General features: G+C 38.3%; 1 protein-coding gene and 2 long non-coding RNA genes across 3 annotated transcripts in view; 1 reads left to right on the plus strand and 2 right to left on the minus strand.

Moving 5' to 3' along the window:
- The window catches only part of LOC111335366 (uncharacterized), an 11,204-nt gene extending 6,445 nt beyond the window's left edge, over positions 1-4,759 (minus strand). Inside the window, exons 1-8 of the mRNA XM_022941248.2 lie at positions 4,602-4,759; positions 3,658-3,738; positions 3,034-3,112; positions 2,785-2,864; positions 2,577-2,665; positions 2,453-2,505; positions 1,389-2,257; positions 529-645 (exon numbers count right to left, since the gene is read on the minus strand). Coding sequence (XP_022796983.2) covers positions 529-645; positions 1,389-2,257; positions 2,453-2,505; positions 2,577-2,665; positions 2,785-2,864; positions 3,034-3,112; positions 3,658-3,738; positions 4,602-4,676 — 1,443 coding nt within the window. The 5' untranslated portion in view covers positions 4,677-4,759. The remainder of the gene's footprint in view (positions 1-528; positions 646-1,388; positions 2,258-2,452; positions 2,506-2,576; positions 2,666-2,784; positions 2,865-3,033; positions 3,113-3,657; positions 3,739-4,601) is intronic.
- A 1,481-nt stretch (positions 4,760-6,240) lies between these two features.
- On the minus strand, positions 6,241-7,944 carry LOC148743118 (uncharacterized). The gene is made up of 2 exons (XR_016002373.1): positions 7,703-7,944; positions 6,241-6,568 (listed from the first exon to the last, which is right to left on the minus strand). It is a non-coding gene; the product is annotated as an uncharacterized LOC148743118 (long non-coding RNA).
- On the plus strand, positions 7,934-10,145 carry LOC148743119 (uncharacterized). Its single transcript, XR_016002371.1, has 2 exons — positions 7,934-8,308; positions 8,595-10,145. It is a non-coding gene; the product is annotated as an uncharacterized LOC148743119 (long non-coding RNA).
- The last annotated feature ends 8,393 nt before the right edge of the window (positions 10,146-18,538 follow it).

The following is an 18,538-nucleotide window of genomic DNA, read 5'->3' on the forward strand; positions in this document are numbered from 1 at the left end:
TTTATTATCATGTCTCGTTATTGTTTTTGAACATCACTGAAGCTGAGGGTTTTTTCGCTGTCTGTCCTAGGCACATTTTTGCACGCAAGATTGTTATATCGTTGATTGTAGGAAATGTTTGGTTTCTGGGATTCTAGAGAGTTTCTAATTGTAGTATTCGTATTCGGTAGTTTTGTAGTTAACAGTTGATAAAAAGAAAAGTTTAAGAAATCTGAGACATTTTCATTTGATATTATGCTGTATAGTTGAAATCACAGAAGTATGTCATCTCTGAAATGCAGGTTGAAACCCAGAGTGGTATTCTCGACAGGCAATTTGTAGTAAGTGAAGTTTTCACATTGATTTACTTCCGTCTTTGAGTCTATCAGGTAGACTTCTTGCCTCTTATTACAACAAAATCTTGCAAAGTGTTATTTATTTTTGAATTCCCATCGGTCTGCTACGATATCTGTGGTATCATTTTATAATTCTGGTTTAAAAATGATGAAAAATAACTAATACAGCTGAAAGACAAAAACAGACACTTACGTAGTTTTTGTCTGGGTTTTTCCGTTTCTGGATTCCCTCAATAGTTAGAAATTTGGGTCGTCGATTCATTTCTATGTGCTTCTTTTGAGAACCTCTTTCCTCGGGACGTTCCAAAGACTAGAAAATGGAAAGTACAAAAGCTTTTAATGAGCGTCGACCGCGCTGTCATTGTACAGCGTCACCTCGCAGTGATACGGAAATGGCGTCAATGGTGTTATGTAATCTACGACCACTAACCGCGTCTCAAGTGCTAAGTCATTTTTAGTATGTTTATTGTTTAATTTACCGACGTCGCGACCGTTGCTAGTTCAAAGCTAACACAACTAGAGTGTTCAATTTGTTTTAATCACTGAGCGGTCTTATGAACTTCTTTGTTCATATAACCTTCAAACGCATCAGTTCTAACGACTGTATTTCATGGAAACATCTATCTTTTACAAGTAAGTTATGGCAGCCATTGTGTTCTATATTATGACTTCAAAGTCCTGACATTCATTGATCGATGATTTGGTACGATACTCAGGCTTTTTTCTTTCATTGAAGTTAGTCAATGAAGCCTGAAGCTGAACACGTGCATCCTGCGTGATAATTGACAACTCAATTACGTCTACTCGCGTGCAAGCAGGAAAGCAGGAAAAACGTCTCTTTGGTAAATAGACTCATAACTTTGCCTTTTTTAAATGGCATTCTTTTCACTAAACGAAGGAGAAGAAAGGAACTAGCATAGAAATAAAATTTTGACAAACATCAAATGTGTATTTTCGCTTGACAGTTTTGCTATACAAGATATACTAAAGAAAACCTGAATAAGATATGATAAGCAGAAGCCTTTGAAATTCGTGAATTCGACGTTTACTTACTTTTACTTTTGCTTGGGGTACAACTTTCTCCTCTTCTTTTACATCTGGTCTCTCTGGAAGGGATTCCATCCTTGGCCTAATTTCACTTGATTGATCTTGGGTGTCCAAACTCTGGGATGGGACCTGGGACTCGGGAGATGAAGACCTTGATGCTTGAGATGGTGCAAGAAATGCCTCCGGAGCCCATCCTTCAACAAAGTCATTTTTAACGTACCACCAACCACTGGATTCTTTCTGCACGACCTCGATTTCTTCGCCCTCTTCCAGTGAAACTTCACCAGTTTCTTCAGCAACGAATGTTGAGGTGGCAACATATTTTTTCTTGCTTGGGTTCTTTCTGCCCAGAGTACTCCTTACACTAGAGTGGGTTGATATCTTTCTTGATCGAGGTTCTTCTACTTCGGAAAACTCAGAATCGATGGCTGAAGTGTCCGTCAGTGCTGAAATGCTGCTTTCACTCCCAGAGTGTTGCCCATTCAATTCACTGAGAGTTTGTAGCGAGGGAACTTTACCTCTTAAAGGCTTGGGGGTGCTTGGACGGTTTTCCTTCATCTCATCGCTTTCCCTGACCATACTGGCCAATCCCACTGGCACGCTAATGGGCCTCCTTGTCAGGCCTGGTCTTGGAGATCCTTTTGGCTTGGCCAGAACAGCATCATCAACGGAGTCCGCTCTTTTTTTACTGAGAGGTAGTAATGGGACATCTTTGCTTGGTCGCCTTTCGCTAAGTCTGTTCAGCTTTTGATAAAGATGAGCTCTCGCCTCTTCGCTGAGCATACTCAAATCTTCTGGCATCCAGGTGGCATTCTGAGTTGACTTTCGCTTTGTCACTGGACTTTGATTAGGCAGATTCCAAAGTGGATCTCGTCCTGCAAATATCAGAAATTATTTTATGTGTAAAATCAACGATATCATGGAGTGGTATCCATTGCTCTACCGGAAATAATATCACATATCTCATTCTTTTAAAACGACAAGGCTTGTTGTCAAAACCCTCATGATCGTAAATGCGTTGTAAAACATTCCTTGCTCAAAGGACCATGGAAATTTTTTATTATCCTTACCGCTAGGTATTTCAGCAACTTTTGTCACTTTCTTTAGTTCTTCTTCACGCGATCTGCAAGAAATAAGATCCATAGTTATCTCTAAACGTTCCAACTTTATGCTTCACAGTACAGAGGTACTAACCTGTCTCCCTTTCCTTGTTGCTCGAAGGAACCGAAAAAAATCATTATAGCCTCTGAGTCCCTCACTGATGTTGGAAGGGTTAACAGCTCCTTAAAAAAAAGAAAAATAAGCCGTGAAACTTTGAACTTGGCTTTGTAATGTTTCGAACTAAGTGGAATTCATGATCAAAATACATCAGATTTGTAAGATGATGAATTGAAATCGTTACCTTCATAAAATCATCGATTCTTCCCATCTTCTTCAAAGAGTCGTCTTTAAAAAGAATTCTGGAAAGTGCTGAGTTGTTTTCTGTCGTGCAAAAGATTTTGAATGGTTAACATTTCTGTTCTCCATCATTTCAGCAAAACAAGCCGTTGATATGAGAAAAGCACTCGTCGATGATAAAAACCATTTTCAGGAGTATGTGTTGCCGGCAGACGTAGGCAATTATCTTGTCTAAAGGAGTACTCATACGTACCTGGCAAGCTAGAAACAAGAGTCCTCGATGTTTTTCTAGAGTAGCCACCTTTCTTTTTGAGCAAATCGTACACCTTAACCTACAAATAAAATCCTTGAGTATCAGAGGTTTGTATTGGGCTTAGTCGGGTTTGTTTATGGACCGAATGTCAACAACGATTGATTGTGGTTTTGGTAGCTGGGCAATTACATTCTTGAAATTAAAATGACTATTTGTTAGATTTATTTTGCGATAAAGCAAGGAAAAAACGGTCTTACAAGAGGCCTCGATTCATTATTGATCCAATGTATGTACATAAAATGGATGAGTGCCTTTGCGCTCAAACATTATCAAGTCTAATAGGGAAAAATCCAAAAATACTGCCACGTATTCGCTTACAATGAACGCGGATGTGCGGGATTTCTTATGCGGTTACTTGGGACTTCCTGTGTCACTAAAAGTAGATTCGGTTTTTTTTTTGGTTAGACGAAAAAGCGGTTTTGTCGTTTCGCTTCAAATGCCTATGCAAATGTTATCCTATCTGGTACACGTTTCACGGTTTAGGTGAACAATGGAATTAAAGAAGCTTTTGTTAGTTTGTTTGTGTGTGGGCCGGCAATTCTAAGAAAACATCATTAAACTTACCTGCAAGTCGACAAATTCTTCGTATTTCTTTCGTAAAACAGTCTTCGTACCGTCGCTGAAAACAACAGTAATTTTATAGGCCTGCAAAAGGAAGAAATCAGACCCATATTAAGCCCACTTGAGTGTGTGTGCATATTTGCATACTAATTTCCTTTTCCCAGAGCTAGTCGTTCGTTAAGCATTAGAAATCTTAATTTTTTTCAAGCCAGCCTCTTTATTTCACATAGCGAGTAAATCACAGCGCTTTGTAAGTAAGTTGGAGCAATTTAGTGACGGACTTCCTGATTAGTAATCAGTAATTAACTACTAGCTTGTGAGTAGCCACTTTCGATCCGAAGCATGAGTAAGCAGCTTTACTGCACGGCTACGGTAAAACACTACTATTCTTACGAAAAATTACACAAATACAACTTTTTCCAGTAATTGTGGAGATTTACAAATAACGTAGCATGTACCGTTTCATTTGAAATGCAGGCGTACCAAACTACCCTTAAATTTTCAAATATTTTTAAATAACTTTTGAAATCTTCTTCCCGTTTTCTGCGAATCATTGTAGCTGTTATCTTAGCGTGTACGCTCCCTTTCAAAATATATGAGAGTAGTTTGCCGCAGAATTGTTCACTTTTAAGCTTTACTTTAATTCAGAACGACTTACTAATAGAAAAATTGCAGCAACCCAAACTCGCAGTTATGAAAAGTTTCTGAAATTCATCGTAAAGCGATAACCGATGCGTTAAACCGCCGAACTCTTCTCTAGTTTCAAATGTGAACACTATTTGCTTTTATTGAATGGTCCTTTTATGGCTTAAAGATCATACCTTTTCGACAAAAAACTATGTAAACAAATGCACCACGACAAATACATGTTGTGTCGTAAAGTATCAGAATTTCAATTTCATTGTTGCGGTACCAAATATTTTGGGGAGGAATCGTAAGCAGCTTACCTCTGGTTCCTTGCCACCATCTTTTGGATCAATAGTCCCACTTACATTCGCCGTCAGAACAGTCTTGCCTGCCATGGCGTGAGTATTCGAATGGTTCAAAGGATCAATGTGCCGTCTTTTTATGTTATCGTCACGAGCAGGCGTAGGTGTCAGAGTCTGCGTCACTACGAACAATCAAAACAATTACAGCTCCTAAAAGTCTGATTTGCATAATTGCGTGATGTGTGGAACAAAAAGTGTCGAGACACGAATATCAAAAAAAAAAAAGGAAAAAAAAAAGGACACACGGCGAATAACGGGAGAATAAACTGAATTGTTTACCTACGGTGGAATATTAGTCGAGGCAAGATGTATTTCAGGAAGAAGCAAGACATCGAATAGATTTCCATCTTTCGAGCTGGAAAACTGAAAGTTATCTGAATGAGGTGGTCGTACTAAAGAATACTCACTAGGTTTTCACAAAAGAATTTTTGATGCATAAAATATCATGTTGTTTACGCCAAACAAGTTTTTTACTTTAGGCCGATAAAATGTGGTGGTTTTTCTCATTTTTTAATTTCTAGCTGTAAAAGTAAAACAAGGTTTAAACTAAAAAGAAACCGGAAAAAGGTGTATAACCCTGAATTGATCTCTTTTGCCTTGCGCGCTTTAAATTACCCTCATTTCCTGTTCGAGTGTGACGTCATACAACGGGCGCGTTCTAACTACGAACACGCAAATGCTTCACTAAACCTCAAAACGCGGACCCAGTGATTTTATTCTCGTCGAGCTCAATAAACCCTAGGGAACAAACAATCCCTTTGGGGAATTAATATCACTATCTATCATGCTTTTCTTTTCGATCAACTGTAAACAAGCGACTGCGCACATCGTGAGATAGTTATTATTCGGTGCGGCTCAGTTATATAAAAAGCATGAAAAAGATAAAAAAAAAAATCTCGAGCGGACACTTTGATAGTTGAGCAAAAGCCAATTCAAGTCCTGTTTTGATTAAAAAGTGGACGATATTCGATTCAGGACCAAAATAGTGTCGTAGTGGCTCAAGGTCTGAGATTTTTTTCGTAGAATGGCGTTCGCTCATAAGAGCATGCTTAGGGAAAGCTCCTCTGTGGTTAATTAGAGCCATTTTAGATGTTTGGGTTCTTTTCTCGATAGTTTACCCATTCTGAAATACAATATTGAGCAATGAATCAAACAAATGACCTATTTTTAGCGAACTGTTCATGACTTTAAGCATGATGTTAGAGTAAATGCAAAGTCAGTGACATTCACCGGGAGTTTCACTCAGAGCGCCAAACTTTCACTGAAGAATGAAAATGTAACCTTTGCGTGGGTAAAGGGCATTGTGGTTGAACAGGTCACTCTTTGGTTCTTTGGATTTGTCTGACCTATTCTCGCAAATAAAAATGTGTTATTTTAAGAGGATCACCTTCAGAACAGATACTGCTTATTTTTAGACTGATCGTGCTGGACGCTTGGATTCACGTGTTATGCTTTAATAAGCATCTCCTAAACACGTGGCTCTCACTGAGAAGTGCTTAGACGCCAAATGTTACTTAAAGAACTCAAGAGGAAACCTCTATAAGGAAAACAAATTCATGACTTTCTTAAGATCTCTCAGATGAGGCTCACTCGAAAGTTGATTTTCGAGGCTTTAATTAGTTGAGTGAAAAAGTCAGGAAATATTTTTGACAAGTACATTGACGTCATCGGCTCTGGAATCCGAAGTTTGACTTGAAATTTTCCCATTTGCTTCTTTTATTTTCTTCTTTATATGAGAATTTTGGCCACCCAAGGGATAGGTATATCCCTGTTTAGCATTTTTTTTTTATTTATTAATATCTTTACTTATAAGGCCTTCTAACATCTGAACCTTCGCCTTTTGGTGGAAGCTATAACCTTTAAGCCTGGAAAATACTTCACACGCAACCTTAAGCCCCAAAACCATAGACGCTTCATGGTGGTTTCTAAAAGGGAAATAATTTATGAAGAACAATGAGGAAAAAATTCACTCGCCATTTCAAAACAGAAAAAAATCAAAGTAGCTTCTCTCTTAATTCGTTAGGAAATCATGAGAAATTGATTGAAAAACATTGCAATTAATGCTTATGCCATCTCAATAGACAAAGTCAGGTTTCTGAAGTTCTGACATGGACCCTAATTAAGATTTTTCCAAAAATGTCACAGGCAGAAAAAATTCCTGACTCATGCAATTAGATATCGTCACTCGTTGCTTCCTTTTTAGTTGGTCATAGCTGCCGTTCCAATTTTGTAAGCCTTTCTTGAAATGAAGTGGATTTTGTTCGTTCCTTTTGTTCAGGGAAAGATATCGAATAATTTTTCTTTCCTCGCAATAATTTCAAAAGCTGCAGTCTTTCCCTTAGAGGATATGACGTCTGCGTTACGTTAGATTGTCCAAGATTGCCAACGTAATCGGACTTTGAAGGACCTAAAACAAATTTGAATTCTATCGAGATATAAGGGAAGGAGATTTTATTAAACAACTTGCTTTTTTCTCACCATTTGGGGCAACGGAAATGTGTGACGTCTATACTAAATAACAAAACTGGTTAGAATTTCATACTCCATCAATAAGGTATCAAAAACTATTCCCCAAATGAACCATTAGGTTTTTCTTTTAATATTCAATTGGGTTATCTAGGCTAATTTTTAAAGTTTTGTTTGGTAACTTTTTACAATTCAATGAAAAAAGGAAAGGACGGTGTACGCCTTTTATAAGTTTTCAAGCTTACCTGACCTTCAAAGAGATATTTTGCTTAGTCACTGTTTGCAGCTTCATTTACATTTGAATAGCTGTTTCGGGTGTCGTGTAGAAAGGATTAATGAAACATTTGTAAAATCGATTGTCCATGACGGAAAGAGCTCTCGTTCATACGCATATAGTTAAATATATGATACGCAACTTTCATTATCCGCTCTCAGCCTAGGCATTGAAAGAAACTTGCATGCCCACAATACATGAACAATACAACTTTCTGCCTCGACAGATTCACATGATGGCGGCAAAATTTTGAAAATCAATAAATGTGGCGATATAATTGATGAATAAGATTTTGTACTCATCAAGTCCTTTCACTTACGTTTATTGTTGTTTGTTCGTTATTGCTTTTTCCATTTGCTGAATATCCTCTTGCACAGACCTGGGATGTTCTGAATTGTGAAGTAAATATTACAGGGGAGGCAAAATTCAACAAAATTGCTCTGTGTTGTTACAATTGAACAATAAATTTTGCTTAAAGTACCCTTTGTTGATTTAAATATGGAAAATATTTTGTACTTCTTATGTGAAATCCCGGGTAAGAATTGACAACGAGGCGCTTGAACGATTAGGGAATTTATTATAAAAAAAAAAAAAAAAAAACTGGAAAAAACTGCTTTATCATTCTCACGTTAATCCAAAAAAGGAAACCTAATATGGAGAAGAATGATTTCAATGATAACGTCAATAAAAGTAACATAAAAGAATTAAGGAAAGTTGGTCCAATTTACATAAACTGATAATTTAGATGTCAGAATGGCAAACTTCACTTCAATCATTTATTTTCATTGCGAAATTGTATGAAATAAGCAAACAGATATCAATTATTGATATTGCTTCGGAAGGCCGCGTTTCTTGTTTCATAGATTGATCGTTGGTTAAAATGATTGAAACCGTCAAGAACCCATCATTTTACGTTTATGGCGAGGTAAGTTATCCCTAGTTCAATTACACTTTATTATATTTAAAAGGAAGCAAAAAAAGCTGTCAGACTATTATTTCAGTGTTATTGATAATGGTTCCTCCCCAATCGTTCAGTAATCTACGCTGCAAAAACAAATTTCGTCATCTTCACGGTTTTGATTGTAAATACTCATTTGCACGCGGGCCCACGTGTAACCAATGATCCGAGCATGCACATGACTGTTGCTGTTCACATGCTATGTGATCTAAGAGTACAATTGCAATTTTCGAGGTATGGTTGTTTCTTCCAGAGACAGCGTCGTGATGTTTAAGCTCGCTGGAAAAGCGCTACATGTACGAGTCTTGGTCACATAAGGAAACAGATTTCTGCATAATAAGAATAGAAACTGTCCATTCCGTTAACAAGCTCTGGGTCTTGTTTGTTGACCTCTGGTCAGAGGACGTAAGAAGTTTGATCATTTAGATCAGCTGATGATATTGGTTAACCGGCGACTGCATCAACCCAGATCGCTCCCGAATTGTGCACAACAAGGAAAACTTTCTGGTAAAGTCTTGAGTGCTAGGAAAAATTACAAATTCAATCAATTGTTTTATCTGAAAGAAATCGAGTGGAGTTTGGTACAACTCATAATTCTTTGCAGTTTGAAAGCTTTTTCCTGTAATTTTGCTTGACGTCATCTGTATCCGAGCAGGCGTGTTTACGTGGCATTACGTATATAAAGCATCTACAAGACTCTAAAAATGTTTAGGCGAAATTTATAACGCCAGAATAATAAAAAATTTCCCTCATCGGAGCGAATGGAATTCGATTTAGATCAAGGAGTATTCTCATGCAAAAGGATAAGTTTCTTGTGCAAAAATTTAAAGCACTTTGCTTTCAAAGGTGGCAGATTTCTCTGCCTTCTATTTTGAAATGTTGTTCTGTGGCTTTCAGTAATTTAGAAAGGTCTCCCCAAGGATTTCAAGAAAATTACTTTTTCAATTTTCACCTTCCTACACGTTTGACATAGTACTAATATTTTCCCTGTGTTATAGAATAAGGCGTGGGCAAATTAGAGAGTAATGCAAATGTTTTGTAATTGTTCGCATCTACGGCAGAGGGATCGTAAAAAATAATAAATAGTGAAATGGCTGGTGGCATTTTGTTCATTTACTCAACTTTCTGAGAGCCTTTTCTCGGTGAGTTATTTGGAAGGGAGGAACTTTGAACATTTGATTGTTATGTACTTTGGCCGCTGTTTATGGTAATTTTTATTATTACCTGGCCATCGCAATGACTTTGAACAAGATAAATCTTTTACCGTGGAGTTCTGGTTACTTAGAACCTAAGGTTTAAACAATTTTCTTCCACTTTGGCAACTAAACGAGCTTCTCTGACTTGAGGTATTTTCCATACGTAATAAACATATGCTGAGGAACGTACAGTATACACAACTTTAATGAATATAATTCCTGTGCTTCAAAGTTTGTTTATCAAGAGTTCATTTTCGCAGAGGATTTTTTTCGTTGTTTACTTGAACTGTTGCTATGTATAGTTTGATTCGCTGACTCAGTAAAATTAAAGTCATCAGTAGTATATGACAAAGTATTTTTATTACACAAAGACGATATTAACTTGAAATTTTAATTTGCCATTACCAGAAGCATGTGACTCATTATTCAGCCCCAAGAAATAAAAAATTGGCGCGAACAAATAGTGAGAATAACATGACAATGCAGTTTAATGGTGATTTTAAAAATCATGACTTGATGTGCTAACTCGAGACATGTAAACAATAACTGAGGTGCATCAAAATTGCCAATTCGCCTGTAAAACTTCATTAAAATACAAAATGCTTAAACTTGGTGATATGAACTTCACGATTTAGTCACTTTTAGCAATGTCGTTGTATTTTGTTTCGACGGCTAGCAATTTTTTCTTATGAGGTAGACTATAACCTCATTTCAGTTGATTCTTGTGTGGCTTTTTACAGTTAATTGTATTTGTCTTTTCTTCTGATACTTAGCTATCCTTTACGAATTGATCGGTGTCCCTATGTTATGTTTGTTAAACACAACTGCATTGTGGATGGACTATTATTTGTCTAGAAACTGTGGCTCGCACCATAAGAAATTTGTCCATAGGACTACTGATGTTCGCTAGCCATTTGATCCTATTACTGATAACATTGAGGGAAATATAGAAACAAAAATAAGAAATAAAATAGAGATATCTGAGTTTTCACCAAGCATTTTACTCCGAAACAACATTGGAACCTTTATACATGTTATCATCACGTTAAGGAGATGTTTCTGTGTCAGCTAGTACTTTATACGAGTCAGGGATTAGTTTACAAAATCAACGATTAGAAAAATCAAAAATAAATCAACACTGCTGTTTCATTACCAATGTTATTGTTTGTTAAAAACTATTTGATGAAAATAAGATTAAAGAGCGTGTTTCCTGTGGTCATGATAACATTGAACAGTTATCGATATGGGGCGTCTACATGGATTTGAGACAAAACAAATGGGAGAACTGATCCTTTGAATTCAGTTGGTGTGGGTAATTAGTAGAAGAGGTACAAAGGTGACGGTTTCATTACCATTATAATGACATAGAAATCATCATTTACAATTTTTTTTTTGAAAACGACAGTAGTTACAATTGACACCTCCTCTGCCATCAATTTCATTAATGGACGTCCCTTCAATACTTCGCCGCATCACTGTCGTGAGCTCTCACTGAACTTGACTAATTGCAGTTTCGTTGGCCAATTTAATTTTTGTCTAGCTCAACTTGAATTATGTCATAACTCCCCCACAAACACGTCACTGCTTTGCCGCCCATGAGCCAAATGAGAAGAGCCTAAGTTTGCAATCTCAAATTGTTTGTTGTTTTATTTCTTTCCGGCTTGGCTAAAATCTATCTTTGTTTGCTACTTTCTAAGAAGAAAGATTTTTTGAAAACATCCGTCCAGTTTTGGTGTGAATGCGATTTATCAATAAAAATACCTGACCAGTTGTCTGAGGTTTTATGTATAAATGAAGTATTTTTGAGCGTACCATTAGCATTTTAATGGCTGTTGTTCCCACAGCCAGAATCCTTTGACTCGGCTGTTTGTTTTACTAGGGTGTGTTCTCTGAAGTGGATTTGCTCTTCCGCCACTTAAAGGAAGGAATTAAATACGCCAGAAGGCTTAACTGGTTAAGTGCATTAAGGATTAGAGTAAAATTTTACTTAATGGAATCAAAGAATACCCATGGCTAACTCTGGTCGTGAACTGTTTCAATGCCTCTCTGTTGTTTTTATGCGTGGCTATTAATCCAATATGTTTTCCTGCTCAGGCGAGTTCGGGACGACTAATTACTAGAGTCTACATTTCAGTGAGTAAGTGGGTGACTCATTTGCGGACAAAGCATGATAACTGTAACGGAAATGGATCTAGATACTCGGAGTTTTGTGAATAAAAGCGAGTCTTTCCCTGATTTGTATCAAACGACCTGGGAGAATGTTACCAAAAGGAACTAGAATTTATCTCCTAATAACTAAAAAATCAACTGGACACGCCTGTGAGTTTAGCGGATAATTAATTATTCCCTTAGTCAAAACCGTATTTTTTTTAAAAATAGTAACAACCTGAGCGAAAAAAAAATGTATCAAAGGCCCATCGCTCTCCTGGAACGATACAGCTGACGGTTTCCTAAAAAATAACCACAACGTTGTTTTGTAATCTCTCTAGTAAAAACAGTTTTCTTTTACCAGTCGATGTTCCATTGGAACTACCCCATTTTCCGCACAATGGAAAGCACGCTGACATAGTCTTATTTTTTCTCAAAGGAGAGGGTACCCCTTACGTCATTTGAAAATACTGGAACATGCCAAAAGTCATGTTTCCTCAAGCAAGGTGTTCTTTGTCTTGCGTTCTTGTGGTCAGGTTGATCACAAGACTGCTTCCTAAAAAATAACCGCAACATTGTTTTGTAATCTCTCTAGTAAAGGCAGCTTCCTTTTACTAGTCGATGTGCCATTGGAACTAACCCATTTTCCGTACAGTGAAAAGTACGGTCATAGTCTTATTTTTATTTTTTTAAAGGAGAGAGTACCCCTTACGTCATTTGAAAATACTGGAACATGTCAAAAGTCATGTTTCCTCAAGGAAGTTGTTCCTTGTCTTGTAGTCTCGTGGTCAGGCTGACCCCAAGACTTGGCAGAGTGATACTTCAAAAATTAATTAAGAATATGGCCATTAAGAGCATTTCATGTCCACGAAACAGTTTCACTCGTGGGAGAACTATGGCAACTACCAAACATTTTCTGAAGATCAAAACTACTATCTCATTCTTGTAATTTTATTGTACTCAATAACAGGGTAATGGAGAATCCTATCCTCAAAGATTTGCTCGATTAAGATGGCTGGCATACGTTTCTTTCTTTTGTAAATTTCAATGAATTTTGAGGTGTTAATTAGTTTAAAATGTCCACCCCCCCCTCTTTCTGAGGGGGGGTGGACATTTTCTGTTTGAGTACTCAACGAGGAACGATGATGACCAAAAACGTAATAGGAACGAGAGATTTCCCCTGCCAATGAACCAAATACATGATTAGCTGACTCATTTTATGAACGGTTTAATTAGAACTCTACATGTGTTATGCTTCCGCTAAGTCATGGACATTCCGTTCAGTTTTTCTTTACCTTGGGGGAGGGTGTTTTAATTACTTTTTGAGGCTTTTTTGACGAAAGAAAGGGACGTTGCGGTCTAAGTTATTTAAGGTCCAAATTCTTGATAACAATCGTGGTCGGAAATTAGGTTTTGGTATAAATGCCGGTTTTCACGCAAGCTAATTACATGATAGCGATTGACGCGGACGATACATGTGGCACATATGTTATAGATGAAGACAACGGAGTGATTTTGACTCAGTGTAATGAATTCTACTCTAGTCGTACTGAAAATAAAGCCTGAAAAAAGTTCTCTCTCCCGTGCACTAAACTGGTTTTTGTCTCTGCACTGTGCACTTCACGGTCAAACAATTTTTAACCTCCTGGCGTGGGAAGTAACTTTTTCCTTTTTCACTGAAGCAACCATAACTGGTAAAAGTTTTTCTCGAGATAGGAGACCGTATGGTCAGAAAAAAGTACTTGAAATCGCGTTCTTCCGTTCTTTCTTTCTTCATTTAAACGACACTTGATGACCATGTAAATATGCAATGACGAAGTCAGTTGTAAGGATTTTAATTGGCTTGCTTCCTTCAAAAAAAGGCTATAAACTACAGGATTCTTATGAAAGCGGTGTTCGCATCCAACTGTTTTTGTGATTATGAAATTCTAGCCTCGCGTTATGTTAAAGCCAATCGTTCAAAGATACATGTTCTGAATATTTTTTGCTCTATTATCTCTGTATTGTTCATTGTTCATTAGGCTCAGTAGGCTCGGTTTAGGCTCAGTACACTCGGTTTTCTGGCATAGGGTAAAATATGGACTGGACTGGACTATTTTTTGGACGAGTTTTTGGACGATTTTTTGGACCATTTTATAAGAGGAGAGGCACACCTTTAGTACTCAGGGAGGGGTGGGTGCAGTCGACAAGTACTGAGGGAGAGGTGGGGGAAGAGTGTTATTACTCAGGGAGGGGTGATAGGTGGTTGTAATTGTGAACACTACCGGTTAATGGAGCTTTTACTCGATCGTAATAATTATTTTAATCGGTTTTTCGACTGACTTCTCCTACATCAACATTTTACGCTGGGCCGCTGCGTTTCTTTAATTTTTTAGCCATGCGAAAGCGAAACTGCCATGTAAACACTGGAATTTAATTCATATTGAAAATATCGCGTTTACGATCCTCCACGGTTGAGTTACCAGTCTGGCATAGGTTATGCGTGTGCCTTTTGAGTCGACTTGTGCACCATCAGTTTTCCTTTGTGTAATTACCAGATTTAACTATCTTTCTTTTGTCATTGACGTTATCAGATGAGATCACAGAATTTCCGTTCCTTGTCCCTTGACTTTAGCCGCAATATAGAATTTGCAAGCGCTATCGCAATTTTAACGTTTGTACGTTTACTGTATGAAATCATTTTTGGTACAATCGTACAAAGCAATATTCTCTCAGGTGTCTTGTTAACACAGACCTCGTAAACGCAGACCGCACACCTCGAAAACGCACACCTCGAAAAACGTGTATACAGTGTGTAATTACCAGATTTATCTCTCTTCCTTTTGTCATTGATGTTATCAGACAAGATCTCGGAATTTCCGTTATGCGAAAGCGAAACTGCCACGTAGACACTGGACTTTAATTTATATTTAAAATACTGCGTTTACGATCCTCCACTGTTGAGTTATCCGTTTGCCTTTTGAGTCGACTTGTGTGTGCACTATCAGTTGCTTCACGTTTTCCTTTGTGTATACAGTATGTTATTACTGAATTTATCTATCTTCCTTTTGTCAGTGATCTTATCATGAGACAAGATCACTGAATTTCGCACTACACCGAAATACCTAGTTAAACAATAGAGTGTTTCTGTCCAGGAACCATCGGCTGATAGTTGCCCCGCTGAAATTTGATGTTCTTAAAACAAATATTTCCCCGAGAAGCGAAGCTCCGAGTGCAAATATGCTAGTATTAAGAACATCAAATTTCCAAGGGGCAACTATCAGACCAATAGTTCCGAGACATAAGTATTGTCTTTATTGTTCACCACTAAATTTTCTTCCGCGCGCCAGTTTAAAAACAATCAATAATTATTACGATCGGGTAAAAGATATATTAACCAGTAGTGTTTACAATTACAACCACCTACCACCCCTCCCTGAGTAATAACACTCTTCCCCCATCCCTCCCTCAGTACTGGTCGACTGCACCCACCCCTCCCTGAGTACTAAAGGTGTGCCTCCCCCCTTATAAAATCGTCCAAAATATCGTCCAAAAAATAGTCCAAAAAATTGTCCAAAAAATAGTCCAGTCCAGTCCAGTCTATATTTTACCCTATGCCCGGTTTTCTTGACACTAATTGTTGAACAACTTGATTCACTCTTTCTAGTCACACATGTCTTAACGCATCTTATCTATTCTCAACCATCAAGAGAAAACAAACGAAACAAACAAACATGCAATAGGCAATAGAAGACTATATAACAAAAGCCACAAGAACGCGAAAACTAAACTAATTAAGCTAAGAAGAAAAGTGCGAACACAGAATATTATGTGGTTCTAGCGCCTACAGTCTTCTTTGAGTTCGAGAGGCCTTTTTTCGTTAAAATATGGCGGAAGATGCAAAATACTTTGCTTGATTTAAAATAATGATGAAACGCTTGACAAGTTTTTGTCTCACACGGCTTTGGCGATTTAAAAAACGTCTTTTCATCCTAAGGCTAAGTGGAATTAAAGGAAACTGTGAATAAGTCGTGGATACATTGCGTTTGAATGAGTTTTGAAGATAATTAAATTCCAATGGGTAACTCCCGGATACAGTTAAAACTACTTGGCATTACTTTGAACTGCTGGGGGGATGTTGGGCGAATGGTCAGAATTCACATTTTAGCTATCGGTCAGTACAAAATACAGACTGCAAACCGGTTACGAAATGCAGACTAAGTACAAAATGCAGACTGCAGACTGCAGTTTGGGTAAAGAATGCAGACTGGAAATTTTGAAAAATGTTATTTCGTCTGATACATGATAACATATGTCATCTTACAACTAACCGAGTGTCACGCAATCGCCTTTTAGCAATCACTTTCATAGCCTGCGAAGCAAGCCCTGGGGGAAAGGAGGGGGATTGGGGGGAGCGGAATGTGCGGAGGGGAAAGTGAGGGCTTGCCACAGACCCCCACTAACTAACGAAACGCCCCCTATTTTCATATTCATATCGTCTTGCAGGTGTCAATCAGCGCCTCTTAAAATTAACCGCTCAGAAAGCGCCATTAGCGAGAGCTCAGTGAACCATGCAAACTGTCAAAACAAGAACTAAAACTTGCTCCACGTGAGCGAGAAATGTCAGACGACAAGGAGAATCTGGTATCAAAATCTAAGAGAGGGATAAAGCCAAAAGTTAATCCAGAAGGCTGCCGGTTTCGTGGAGTAGATTTAAGAATTAAATTTGGAAGTGGCTTCAAGAGTTTTGTAAACATTTTTAATCAGATACGATGAATATATGAAGTTCATATATTTTGAACTGCGGTTATAGATACGTACGGATGCACGATCCTCGCAGTAGAGGGCGCTATTTATGCAATAGCAAAAATCAAACCTGAAAAAAATCAGGCCTGTTCGGGATTCGAACCACTGACCTCTGCAATACTAGTGCAGCGCTCTACCAATTGAGCTAACAAGCCAACTGGGAGCAGGCCGTTAAGTTGATTCGTAATAAACCCGTGATGATAAATCAGATACGATGAATACATGTAGTTCATATATTTTGAACTGTGGTTATAGATACGTATGATGCACGATCCTCGTAGTTGGCTTGTTAGCTCAATTGGTAGAGCGCTGCACTAGTATCGCAGAGGTCAGTGGTTCGAATCCCGTACAGGCCTGATTTTTTTCAGGTCTGATTTTCGCTATTGCATAAATAGCGCTCTCTACTGCGAGGATCGTGCATCATACGTATTTTTAATCGGAGTCAAAGGGAAGTGTATCTTCGCCGATCGCCTTCGGACGGTCGGTTTTCACTTCGAAAATAAGTCGCACATATCTCAAATGATATACCTTCCTTGTGCAAGAAAAGCTAACAGTTTTTACCAGTTTTATGAACTGTTGAATAAGACCGCTTCTCAATGTCCGGATTCCCGCGATGTTTCGTCGAAATGAAAGTTCTCAACACCGACAGGAGAAAGTCCAGGTAGAGAGAGCTTACGTGTCCGCTCCCCGGCACATGCAGAACCTACATCTAGCAGGAAAGCGTTGTTTGACTCGCCGACGAAAGGACAACCCTCAAATTCAGCGATGGATACAAATTCAAACTTTGATGATTTGGATCCAACGTCCATCAGCTTTGCAATATTGTGATTAAGGACAAGTTTGAGAATGAAGACGCCATTCTTATCAAGGCCCTGAGCTTCAACAAGTGGATGGCTGCCACAAATATTCTACTTCGACATCGATTCTTGAGGGCAGAACTCCTCGAAATCACCGTCGTCCGCCATTTTCTAAAAGGTAGCCGCCACGAAGACTGTTTAGTTCGAGGGTTGATTGACAACGTGTTGCTCTCAGCCAATGGGAATTTTTCGTCCATACGAGATCGGAAATTTCGTTGGTTAGTGGGGGTCTGTGGCAAGCCCTCCCTCTCCCTGCTACACCTTCCGCTCGCCCCAATCCCCCTCCTCTCCCCCAGGGCTTGCTTCGCAGGCTATCACTTTCATGGTCATTTGCACTATTTCGTAATATTCCTTACCCGTTTCCTCGCATATTTTGTTTTTAACAAAGTAGCCACTGAACTCGGTGTTTAAAAAAGCGGCCACAATCGTTCTCAAATAGAATTTCAAGCTTTCTGATAGTCTTCTCATGTCGCGCGCGAGATGTCAGTATTGAAAAAAAAGACAGCTTTTGTATGTGGTACGAACTCTTCACCTTTTAAACCGATATGTGTATATTTTCATTTTGTCGACAAAAATGTGGACTTAGACCAAAACTTTTCCTTCGAATTGATCTATTTTTAACGTTTAGGGGTGTTCACAATGATTTTCACAAATTAATGTTTGCGTAGTCACCAAACAGATGAGAGGTAAAACCATCGCCCAGTCACGAAAACAACGCTTCGCTTTCACCTATAAAAATTCGCTGGTCACTCATTTCAGCGATATATAACGATATAAATACTGACGGCTCGCAGTGAGAAGAATGTAGGCTTGAAATTGTATTTAAGAACGATTGTAGCCTGTACGCTTTGTCAAAAACAAAATATACCCCGGAACGGCGAGGAATATTCCACAATAATGCAAATGATGGTGAAATACGATCGCAGAAAAGCGATTGCATTAAGCGTGTTTGGCTCGCAGTGAGTAGAATGAAGGATTAAAATTGTATTTATGAACGATTGTGGCTTGGACGCTTTGTTAAAAGCAAAATACACCCGGGAACGGCGAGGAATATTCCACAATAATGTAAATGATAGCGAAAGATGATCACGGAAAAGCGATTGCATTAAGCGTCTTCACTCATAGAGGGGGGCATAGGGGCCTCTGGGAAACCGCAAAACCGGGAAATAAAACCTCCAAAACCGAAAAATCGACGAAAGAAGGCAGCAAAA

Source organism: Stylophora pistillata, chromosome 1 (assembly GCF_964205215.1).
Source record: "Stylophora pistillata chromosome 1, jaStyPist1.2, whole genome shotgun sequence".
Lineage (NCBI taxonomy): Eukaryota > Metazoa > Cnidaria > Anthozoa > Scleractinia > Pocilloporidae > Stylophora > Stylophora pistillata.